This window comes from Astatotilapia calliptera, chromosome 2 (genome assembly GCF_964374335.1).
Source record: "Astatotilapia calliptera chromosome 2, fAstCal68.1, whole genome shotgun sequence".
NCBI lineage: Eukaryota > Metazoa > Chordata > Actinopteri > Cichliformes > Cichlidae > Astatotilapia > Astatotilapia calliptera.
The window spans coordinates 1812366-1824714 of record NC_137423.1 but is presented as its reverse complement, the minus strand read 5'-3'; the positions used below and the strand labels follow the sequence as shown (position 1 = coordinate 1824714).

Below are 12349 nucleotides of genomic sequence, written 5' to 3'. Positions count from 1 at the left end.
GATGATAAAGGATTCAGGAAAAAATGGAATCGTCTGGTATTCAGAGAAAATATTACGCGTTTCTTATTGAGGTGAAAAGGAGCAGTTTGTCCCGGACTTCAGCTACAATGAAAAAGACACGAAGCTGGAGTTTTTCTGTCTTTGCTGCACAGCTGCCTCTTCTTCTCTCATCCTCTGAAGCTAAAGGAAAGCTTGCCATCAAAGCTAGTTCATCGACTTGCTGAAGAAAGATCATACCATTTAAAGAAATCAAGGTGGTTCAAAACATTTACACAGTATTCAAATAGTAATGTTACAAAGAAAAACTTTGTGTGCCTATAACACAACCAGAGGTGTAGTGCTGGCAGAATGCTGCACCACTTTGGGGGTTTTTCTTGTGGTTTTTCTCCAAGACAGGATTTATAATATTCAGTTAGTGTGGCTATTTTGTGCAGGAAGACATAATGAATGCTCAAAGCGATCGTCATGATATCAGATTTAATAACAATCTGTGCCAAGACAAACCCTCCTGTGGCCTCAAACAGATACTGTCGGGTTATAGAAACAGGCACAGAGTCTGTTTCACTGCAGTCAAGCCGGCCCTCACTTTTTGAATGTTGTTCCAGTATTAAACTCACACATTTAGTCCGTCACTAATGATATGACTAACAAACTAGTTCATGCATTTATTACTTCCAGGCTGGACGACTGTGATTCATTATTATCAGGAAGTCCTAAAAACTCCCTGAAAAGCCTTCAGCTGATCCAAAATGCTGCAGCAAGAGTCCTGACAGGGACTAGAAACAGAGCAGATTTCTCCTGTTTTGGCTTCCTGTTAAATCCAGGATGTGCTCCTCACATACAAGGTCTTAAATAATCAGGCCCCATCTTATCTCAATGACCTTGTAGTACCATATCACCCTATTAGAGCACTTCGCTCTCGCTCTGCAGGCCTACTTGTTGTTCCTAGAGTATTTAAAAGTAGAATGGGAGGCAGAGCCTTCAGTTTTCAGGCCCCTCTTCTGTGGAACCAGCTTCCAGTTTGGATTCAGGAGACAGACACTATCTCTACTTTCAAGATTAGGCTTCAAACTTTCCTTTTTGCTAAAGCATATAGTTAGGGCTGGACCAGGTGACCCTGAATCCTCCCTTAGTTATGCTGCAATAGACGTAGGCTGCCGGGGATTCCCATGATGCACTGGGTGTTTCTTCTTCACTCACTATGTGCTAATAGACCTCTCTGCACTCAATCACACTTGTTATTAATCTCTGGCTCTCTTCCACAGAAATTTAAAAGAGAAGGAAAATAAGTGTAATGGACTTATTAAGAGGAAAAATCAGAGAACAGTCATGAAGTTTCTTCTACAACATGTGAGTTGGAGCACAAGGTTGTCAAACATCATGTCTAAAAATGGCAGCAAAGTTTCAAACACCTATGCGCTTCTATATCCTGGTAGCCACATTTTGCACTGAGCCACTAATGAGCTGAAGGTAAAAGGAAGATAAACCAAAGTCCTGACACAGACAATAAACCAATAAAAGTTTCTTCATCGTTTATAGATGACGAAGAACACTCATTTTGAACAACCCAAAGTGTGCACACAGTGTAGGAGGCCAGTGTTTCACGAGAACATCCCATACCAGGGAGCGCTGAGTGTTCGGCCACACTTGGGGGTGGCTGTAGTTCAGGAGATCGAAGGTTGGAGGTTTGGTCCCTGCTGCTCTGGTCTACAGTTTGCAGATCAGCTGCTCTCTGATGAATGAGTGTGAATGTTAGATTTGTGTAGAAAAAAGTGTTTGTATGAATGGGTGAATAAGAGATGTTGTGTAGAGAGCTTTGAGTGTAAAAACCTGCCGTGTAAGAGCCAGTTCATTTATTTAAGCTCTGAATGTTTGAGAGGATAATGTTACCATGCTGAACTGTCAACCATCGATTCAAGAAAAATAAAAAATTAAAGAATTTTTAGAAAAGCATTAAAAACACACGACTTCATTTTGGAGTAAAATAAAGTTTGAATGAATCCTGGAGGATTCAGGAGGCCACAGTTTAACACGTGCAGTTGTTGGTTCTGATTCTCATGTTCTTATCTTTTTGAGTTCATCATTCAATTATTCACAGTTTTAAAGGTGTACTTAGGGTTTAAATGATAAACAAAGTCTGGTCAGCGAGTTGGAAATAACACAAAATTCCCTCAAGTGGCTCATTGCTCACTGCCACAGAAACTTTGTGCTGCAAGAAACAAATGTTACAAAAAACGGTTCAACCTGCCAATTAATGAGTTTCCTTTGGCACCCTGAGCTAGTTTGCAATGTGACTGCTGCATGTCAGAGCTTTGTACTGTATGTTTGTTCCACATCACTCAGTGCATTTAGCTCTGACACTGTCCATCAGTTTGAAGATTAAATCAAATCAGTTTGACCGTGTGATAAATCCATCAGCAGCTTTCCGTCAGGATACCAAAGTAAACTCTGTCCTTTACACTGCTGCCACCGTGTGGGTCCAAACTCCTACTCCATTCATTGGAGGTGCTGAAATGTTTTGTCTTTTTATTTAATAGAAACAAGCTCCTACAAATAATCTTTGATTATTGCAGGCCTCTTTGTTAATGTGCATTGTACCTCTAAGCTCATGAGCCCACAGTTTGAACAGACACCAAATATTTAAATGGTCCAGAAAAGAAAGACTCTGATGCAACTAAGATTTGAATGTGTGGATGAAGCCTCAGTTTAGGATTTGTATGGTATATTATATGATTAACCTGCTGTGGATGGACGATCACGGACGTGCTCTCGAGTGAAGTTTGGCCCATCGTCAGCATCTTTTCCCTGCAGTATGACTGCATTTGTCTCTGCCTCACAGTTTTATTGAGGCGATAAAACATTAATGCTCATCCTGCATCTTTGCTCTGCTAATGTGCTCATAGTATTATAACCATAACCATAGCTAGTCACCAGGTAGTGCACTATTATATGCTCTCTGCTCTTTATCCTCACGCCTCCCTGAGCTTGATTCTGTTGAAGGTTTCTTCCTGTCAAAGGGAGTTTTACACACCCCGGGGTCACCGGGTGCTTGTTCACTGCAGGCTGTGTGATTCTTTTGGTTTCTTTCACAGATTGTAGGGTCTTGGGGCATGTGCAGTCATGTCAAAGAGAGAAGAAACTCCAGTGCTGTGCATGAACAGGGATGGGTTACTGTTCTCAGCTTCTGTCAGCTGCACTAGCCTCCAGTTTTTGTCCCACCCATGATTTGGAGCAGCTCACCATAACATAGCAGGTTGGCCCCAAACTCTGCCTGCAAGAGTCCTTTTTAAAAAGGAGCTGAGGACTTTTAAATGGAGTTCAAGCACAGGTCAGCGAGGGAAGGCGATCATGCTCAGGCCTAATATGTCCCAAATCCTACTTAGGTGTTTATCAGCCATTATGCCAGGTCAGTCAAACACACGTCCACTAATCCCTCTTACTGGTTCCTGCTTTGGTGCCTACCAACCTGTCAGACCAGCCTGGAAGGAAAGTTTTGCATTTTGAAATAGAATAAATCTTTTCTGCCTGATAGTTTTTCTCATGCAGCCGTACATGAACCAGCTGCATGTCTCCTTCTCACATTCCTCGTCATTCTTGCAGCAGGTAAACATCATCAGCATGTTGCTGCTGCTGCCACCAGTGTGCTTTCCCACTCGTGCAGTATTGACCTGTTGGAATCCTGAGCTGAAGCCTTCACTTTCCACACAATCGAACACACAATCCTCTCGTGCTCTTAGTGCTTCGGTTTTCAAATTCCAACCAGCTCGGCACGGCTTTTATTCAAGTGGTTTCAATCGAGCTTCTCTACTGCAGATGATTGATCAGGTTTGACTAATTAAATATTTATAATGAGACCATAAACATATTTAAAAATGAGATGCGCATTTATTCACACAAAGCTTAGAACTCTATGAATAATAAGATAAACCATGTGTCATAAATCTAACACTTTACAATATGTAGAATAAATACATTTCAAGGGGCAGTTTAACCCAGTTACAGTTTACATTACAATCAATATACAGCCAATATTTAGCAGTAGCGTGTTATAATAGTGTTCAAAACAACTAAAACACTACTTAAGTGCAAACATCAGACAGTTGGCCGTGCTAACAATCAGCAACGTTTTGTTGTGGTTTCCGTCTCTTCCACACACATCCAGGCTGGGAGGAACCACTGGTGTAGTATGCATGCAGTACGTTGTGTGGTGTAGTATGCATGCAGTACGTTGTGTGGTGTAGTATGCATGCAGTACGTTGTGTGGTGTAGTATGCATGCAGTACGTTGTGTGGTGTAGTATGCATGCAGTACGTTGTGTGGTGTAGTATGCATGCAGTACGTTGTGTGGTGTAGTATGCATGCAGTACGTTGTGTGGTGTAGTATGCATGCAGTACGTTGTGTGGTGTAGTATGCATGCAGTACGTTGTGTGGTGCAGTATGCATGCAGTACGTTGTGTGGTGTAGTATGCATGCAGTACGTTGTAGGGTGTAGTATGCATGCAGTACGTTGTGTGGTGTAGTATGCATGCAGTACGTTGTGTGGTGTAGTATGCATGCAGTACGTTGTGTGGTGTAGTATGCATGCAGTACGTTGTGTGGTGTAGTATGTAGTAACTGGTATGGTGGAGTTTCCAAAGGAGAAGAGCTCAGTTTTGGTTTGATGTTTGATGTTTTATGAGCACAAACTGGGGAATTTTCAGTTGCACCAAACTGTTCAAACTTTTAATGTCAGTGATGCTTTTCACAGAGTGATTCACGACCGCCATGACTTAGTCCTCCTCCTCAAAAACTCCGATTGATATTCATTATACATGAACATATTTAAAAAAAGGGGTTAAAACAATTGAATTTATTCATTAGGATGAACTTCATGACTTGTCACTATATCTGGTAGTTTTGAGGTAAATTCAGGTGATTAGTTTAGTGTATTTGAGTTCACAGTCTGGTTAATCTCACGCCGTTTACTCTGCTTTTTAAACTGCGTCTTAGTTCGCAGCATCGTTCACTGTAGAATGGACAACACAAAATGTAAGTTGGAGCCCTTCACTTCAGTCTACACTGTTGAGCGTTTTCACATCATAATTCATATTCTGGGAAGGAAGTGTGTCATGGTCATTTTGGGTGTGACCCGGTTGCCTCTTTTGCTTTTGCCCATTTTACTGAGGCCGATGTACATGCCAGGGTACGCAGCTGACTCATAGGCGTTGTAGTTGTTGGCCAGGATATTCTCCTTGAACTTGCATTCATCGTTGTAGTGTCCCTGAGAGGAAGAGGAAGGTGAAACGTTAGAAACACGAAAGATTTTACATGTCAGCACTTAATAAGTGGTGCTAAAGTTTCTACAGTGTCTTTTAATTTGACAAGGCCAAAGCCTATTTACATCTCGTTAGTGATCACGACTGAGTACAACTGGTAGTTTCTCGATGGATCGGTCCCAAGGAACTCGTGACGATCTAAGACGTAAATTTACACGAGTTGGGGAGAGCATCATCAAGATCATTCCAAGATCATCAGCTCAAACATCTGTACATAATACAAGTTTGGATGTGTCACCGCATCACCACACACACTTAGGAAGAAGAGCCAAAGTCAGAATCAGAATCACTCCATAGTGTATTAAGGAGTCACTAAAGTACTTAGAACAAGCTTCAAAGAGCTGCAGACGTCACGTTCCTCAGGTCCACACGAGTTATTATGCCCGATTATTTCCAAGCCGTTCAAAAAATATTCTGAAGACTGATGAAACAAAAGTTTAACTTTTTGGTAGGTTTGCATAAATCTAAAATGAATTGTTTTCCACTCTTTTGTAATAAGAGCACCATACAGCTTCTCTGCTCCTTCAGGACCAGGAGGACTTGCTTATCGATGGAGTCACAAATTCTGTTTTCTGCCAGAAACATGGACAATATCCCCCATCAGTTCAGGGCAGCGTTTCTGCAGAATGACAATAATCTGACACACATCAAGTCCACATCTGAAAGGCTCCAATACATAAAAACAAGTACATTGATATGTAAGTAAAAAAAGGTTTTCGAGTGGTGCAGTCAAAGTCCAGACTGGAATCCAGCTGAGATGCTCCTGCTGGAAAACCCTCCAATGCAACTGAATTCATCCAAACAGTGTAAAACACTGTGAGTTAGTGCAAATGCTGGGTTATAGTTCCAGCTGCCATCAGTGGCACAAACACTGATGATTAGAACGCTTGTTGTGATCTGATGTCACAATGTCTACATGCACGCCTTCAGCATCGAACAAAAACAGAAACATCTGTTAGACACATGAACCAAATATATTTCTGCATGTGCACCACACACCGAGCAGAAACATGTCCCTGTGAACTGCTGTGTGTTTCCAGATCAGCTGCACCCCACGGTGCCTGTTTCTGTCCTCCGGCATGTGTCAGGTTTCTGCTTCTGCACAGTGTGTGAGCAGCTAGAGCACGTTTATTTCTGATATCAGCCTCACAGCTTATTTATTGACTGAAGCAGCTTTTTGGAGTATTGTTTTCCTGTGCTCGGTTTGTTTTGGAAGTTCAGTCGTATGCACATTAAGACACGACTGTTTAAAGCAATCTTTAGTTGTGCATGCAGGTCTGTATCTGTATAAATGTGTACATATAGGACGACAGCTGGTGATTAGGTGTGTCTAGCTTATGTTTAGCTAATTACTCTTTTACTTCTTATAAATTTGAATAAAACTACTGTCTTAATTTAAAGATTTTAGATTTAACTGAATTTGATATTGCAGATAAATGAATAAGCCTAAGAGCAACTATCACAACCACATTAGGCACAAATAAGACACACTTTGTTTCAGCATTACGTTCAGCACAATTTAACACAAACTGCATTCTACAAATGTCTTGATGCTCAAGGAAATCTCCAAAAGTTCATCTGGACGTAGCGTTTTGTGGGAGAAACGTTTCATCATCCAGGTGACGTCTTCAGTCTCAGCTGACTGCAGGTTTCAGTCTTATAAACAGGACATTTGCATAATGACTGAAACCACTGAAGGAACAATGGGCTGGGAGGTCAGTCATCATGCAAATGTCCTGTTTATAAGTTTGAAACCTGCAGTCAGCTGAGACTGAAGACGTCACCTGGATGATGAAACGTTTCTCCCACAAAACGCTACGTCCTGATGAACAGAAGCAACTTTTGGAGATGCGTTCTACAAACTTCAGTAAATCACAGTTTGTATCATTTGTTTTAATGTACTTTCCCTCAAAACCAACAAATACAAATGCAGATGTGTGTGTGTGTGTGTGTGTGTGTGTGTGTGTGTGTGTGTGTGTGTGTGTGTGTGTGTGTGTGTGTGTGTGTGTGTGTGTGTGTGTGTAATTACAAGTAAGTGTAGATTGTCTCATTCATAGTCCTGGAGTGGGTTGGCTGGACGTATACCTCATTAGAAGTTGCTCATTTCAAGTTTCATATTTTTAGCTCTATCACTCGGTGGGACAGCTGACCACCATCACTTCCAGCAGTCATTTCATTCTGCCAGTTAAACCATAACTTAAACTATTTATGCCCATTTAAGGCTTAATAGATAACATGAAGACTGTAGCATTTAGCATGATGCCGCTCGTTTCAAAAACATTTCCACTTATTACATTTATTACAAATGTCAGTGAACAGTGGCTGGTGGAGGGTTACAGCATGAACATGTGGGTGTAATGCTTTGGACCAACTCACGGCATGCATCACAAGCCCCCGTGTGCAACAACGGCAGCAGTTAAAGGTTCTTACCGAGCCATAGAGTTTCCCTTTGTCATTCATAGCAACGAAGAGACCGCTTCTCACCCCATAGAGAGTCACCACTCCTCTCTCCACTGGAGAAATTTCTAGCAGGGCTGGAGTGAAACATGAAAAGGACAAGTTGCTAATGCTTAGTAAAGTCAACACTTGCTGCATATCTGCAGAAGATTAGCACAGCTCCTGTATGTTTATGTTTCTTAGTGAAATGGTTCATGTCATATAATGAAACCTGAAAAACCCATAACAACAACATAGAAAACAACGACCATACTTTAATACAATCTTTCTGTTTTAGGGTTGGAGCCCAGCATGTTCTCCACCCTGATGGGTCGACACGGGCCTTCTTTTGAAAGTTTGTGTTTGTGACATATATGAACAATGGCGTTAAAGCAGACACACTTACACTAGGAGTCACGGTCCTGGGTCATGTGAGCCAGTATTCTGAGTTCTTGGTGTTTCTCTTATTCCTCTCAGTCTAGTTTCATTTCAGTTTATCTGGTTACATTCTGTCATGCCTGGGTTACAGTTTTAATTCATGATTTATCAAGCTCCCATTTGTCTCATCCCTGTGTGAAGTTTTCTGTGTTTCTGTCATGTTTCATGTCCAAGTTTTCTTTGTTTGTCCAGTTCGAGTCATGTCTGGGTCTCGTTATGTTTCCCGTTTTATTTTGAAGGATCCTTGTGTTTTTTGTTTATTGTATTTAGCTTCACGGCCCCTGTCCTGTCATTATGTTAGTTGTTGTCAGCTGTTTTCCCCGTGTGATTCTGCTTCCCCTGATGATTTGTGATGTGTACTTAATCCATGTGTTTCTGCTCAGTCGGTGTCAGATCGTCTGTTAACCTCACCACAGTTTTCATAGGTTTACTCCATTGTTTCTCTGTGTTTTCTAGCTTACTCAGTGTTCATAGTTTGTCACAGCTTTTCACTGAGTGTCACAGCCTTTTTGTTAACAGCGTTCATAGCCTCCTTAGTTTCCCTAGTTCCTTGTTTTTCTTCTGCAATCAGCCAATAAAGGCTCGCTTTATTTTTGAAACTACGCTTTGTCTCCACCCTGTCTGCATCTGGGTCTACCTCTTTCCTCACACCAGCGCACCCCGCCGTGACAAAAGGCTCATTCTTATAAAATATCTCTCCATTTCCACGACACAAAAACAAATATGCACTTTGTTATTTTGGTTTGATTATCTGATTTCAGTTTGTTCACATAAACAGCATCTGTGCTGAAGGCCTGTGTTAGCTAAGTGTGTGGAGTACTCTATCACCTCTACAACGTCAGCCTCCATAGCAACTCCAGAGACTCCCAGTGCTATGGAAAATGATGTGGCTGGTCCCAGTGCCTTAGAAGAAGCATCCAGGGGCTGCAGGCCTGTAGCACTGACCTCTCATATCATGAAGGCTAAGGAGACACGTCATAAACACCATCTCCTGCATGTGTTTATATGTCACTGCTATACGTATAGACATGTACATTCATCTTCTCTCCTGTGTAGTTTGTATTTTTCCATGTTGCTGCAAGTTTTAGATCATTTATTTTCTCGTATGATTCACCTGAAGTATCCTGCAGTGTTTTCCTTCTTTTGGATTCTGTGTGTCGTCACCAGAAGAACTCCTCACATCAATCAGACAAACAACAAACACAAAACCTCTGAGCCTAAAAAGGTGGTCAGATGAGAAAGCTTATAATGCACAAACACATTAGTGCAGTCATTACTGAGTCTGTGCCCCATAATTCCAACCATTTTTTATGATAATTCATTCATTCAACCTGTAACTGTGTTCCAAACAGCAGCGTCAACCTAGCAGGAAGATCACTTTGCTTTTGAGATCAGATACGTTTTATAAATATCTATTTACACACAGTTTACTGCAAAGATCATATTTGAATTCAAAACTAATTATAAGCCTGGTTTATAAATGGGGCTGTGGGGATGATATAAGTGGAGACTGGGTTAAAGGTTCTGCTCTGTTCTGGGAGGCAACATCTGGAGGCCAGTGAACAAACTGGTGCTTATAAAGAACTTTTCTACTTTAACTGAAAACTTAAAGTGCTTTTCACTGCACGCATTAACACAGGCATTAATGTATTATTCACACACATACACAGATTCATTTTGGGGTTCAGTATTTTGTTAAAGGACACTTTCGCATGTGTCGCTCTGCCTCCTGAACTCCAACTCAGTCGCTCTAAAGTGTTCTGGGAACATTTGAACATGAAATCACGTCGACTTCTGGGTTCGTGTCATATTTCTTCAGCCGATGTGCTGATCTGACTGACAGACTGACAAACAATTTCCTCATTATTGGAGAATAATTTACAAACATTTATTAAATAACACGTGTCAGTGATTCCAATGATTTTCTTACAGACAACATAATTAGACTTTTTGCAGAAAACCCGCCCCCTGCTGGCCATTGTTTTCAAGTTTATTGCAAACCTGACTTTATTTTTCTGAGTGTCAGCAGGAATTCTTTTTTTTTAAAGCTATTTATTAACATAATGCAACTGCATGATTTCTTATCTTTTGATGTAGAGATACAAAACAGAAGAATATAATAATGTACAGTATGTTTGCATGCAACAAGCAGTCTCCTCAATCCACGCAGAAATCACTCGACCAAACTTTGAGATAGTTGTGTCTTTATATTTGTTCTTATCATAGCAACAAATGATAAAGGTGATGAATCAGGGAAAGGAAAAATTACTTACTGTATCTGTTTTCATTGTGCACGCCCGTGATCTTCCCATTGGGTAAGACCTGAATGTGGAAACCAATGCCCACGTTACAGTAAAGCCTTCTCAGTCTCTTTATGCCCAGCAGGTATTCTCCGTCTTTCGCTGTCACTTCCCTCTTGTCCCAGATGTTGCTGCTGGGTGAAACCAGTGATCCGGCGCTTCGTACCGTTTGTCTCGTCCGGCTGATAACTGGAAGCGGAGCAGAGGCGCTGCACAGGAGGATCCCATACAGAAGAAGCGGGAGCTTGGACCTTGGTGATGACATACTCTACCTACCAGTCATAGAAGTACACAACGATTGTGTTGTGCTTATCCAACTGAATGTTTAGTTAGTATGAATAAAACCTGGTAATAAAATCTTCAGTGATCAGAGAATTATCCTAAAGACAATAACTTAGCTCCTGCACTCTCTAAAGCCCGGTAAACATTTTCAGTGTGCATATTTAGACATCTTGAAACACCTCAAAACCCAGCGGGGGTCCAGTTTGCAATGTTTCGCGTTTCCAAATTTTGCTTTGTCCTCAGGTAGAGTCAGCAGACAGAGAACACACTTATATGTGGCCCGTATTACATCACGCACCACCTGCTGTCATATTTGCCTGTGAGTCATAGATGCCGTAGAAGAACACAAACTGGGATATCAATAAAATACATTGTGACAGAAAACAAAGAGGAACACGCAAGCACACAGAAACACAGTAAATAATAAACAAAGAAACTGCCTTGAAAATATTCAGCAGCAGATCAAAAACGGAAGAAAACCATGAATCAACATATGATTCTCTCTGTCACTTTACCTGATGCTGCTGAAGTGAAGCAGAGCAAAGGTACAGAGGTCTGATTACAGACACCGCTAAGCAGTTTGTGATTTGGCATCATTTTAAAACGTTTCTTCTTGGAGGTCATTTTTGAAATAACAAAACAAAACATGACAGCGCTGTAAACAACGGTAGACTGATGCACAACAAGCAAGCGAAAAATGCAGAAAACAGAGATTTGAGATGAGAAACTGTTCTTGAAGTACACTGAGAGAGAGTGCATGAAGTGTGATTTTATCCTGGTGGAAGTAAAACAGCCAAAGTCAGAGTCAATTCATGTTTATCAAACGTCAAGCGTAGCTTGGACCTTCTTTTGCTGCTGATTCAGTGAATTTTGGATGGAGAGTGACAAAACCTGCAGCTTCAGGCCACTTGGTTATGGCGTTCCACGTGTGTCCTGCCTGCCAGCATCTTGCACCCTGCTGTTATGTGCTGGATGGTCTCAGGGGCATCTTTGCACAGCCTGCACCTGGGGTCTTGCCTTATGTGCTGCCATGATTAATGCATGTGCTTTCTTTCAGTGCAGCTTTGCTAGCCATTGGTGCGACTTCTAAACATAAGCCACTTCTTCTGCATGCTGTGCGGGTCCTGTCCTTTCATGATGGTTCATTTTCTTGCTCTTCTTCTTCTGTCTCAGATTTCCAACCCATCATGGCAGATGGCCCCGCCCCTCCCTGAGCCTGGTTCTACTAGAGGTTTGTTCCTGTTAAAAAGGAGTTTTTCATTCCCACTGTCACCAGGTGCTTTCTGATAGGGGCTCGCTTGATTCCTGACACTTAGGGTGTATTTTTACTATCAGAATCATTAAAGCAGTGATAAACAATCATCATAAGGAAAGGTAGGTGATTAGCAGTTAGCCAAGCTAGGCGTGTGTTAGCATCTATTTTCATATACAGCAGGCTGATTACTCACTGCAATGATCAGCTGGCCAAACTGACAACATCAGCTGGGGTTCAAATCATTGTTTTCCCTCCAGCTGTGTTTCTTTTTGACTTGTCCAGTTAGCATGGTGACGCAGAAGCATTGCTCCTGAATGAAGCA

The 12349-nt window shown here is 41.5% G+C and overlaps 1 protein-coding gene across 1 annotated transcript; it reads right to left on the bottom strand.

The window, feature by feature from the left end:
- Positions 1-3883: 3883 nt before the first annotated feature.
- fgf4 (fibroblast growth factor 4) lies at positions 3884-11782 on the bottom strand. Its single transcript, XM_026147720.2, has 3 exons — positions 10464-11782; positions 7747-7850; positions 3884-5261 (listed from the first exon to the last, which is right to left on the bottom strand). The coding sequence occupies exons 1-3, from the start codon at positions 10753-10755 to the stop codon at positions 5085-5087; spliced, it is 573 nt and encodes a 190-aa protein (XP_026003505.1). The 5' UTR covers positions 10756-11782; the 3' UTR covers positions 3884-5084.
- Between the last annotated feature and the right edge of the window lie 567 nt (positions 11783-12349).

What these genes read in the sequence shown, in the direction of transcription:
- fgf4 (XM_026147720.2), bottom strand. Translation starts at nt 10,755, where the DNA reads ATGTCATCACCAAGGTCCAAGCTCCCGCTTCTTCTGTATGGGATCCTC. An exon ending in GCACAATGAAAACAGATACA is followed by an intron (nt 7,851 to 10,463) that starts GTAAGTAATTTT and finishes GTTTCACTCCAG; the next exon opens with CCCTGCTAGAAATTTCTCCA. An exon ending in AAGGGAAACTCTATGGCTCG is followed by an intron (nt 5,262 to 7,746) that starts GTAAGAACCTTT and finishes TCTTCCTCTCAG; the next exon opens with GGACACTACAACGATGAATG.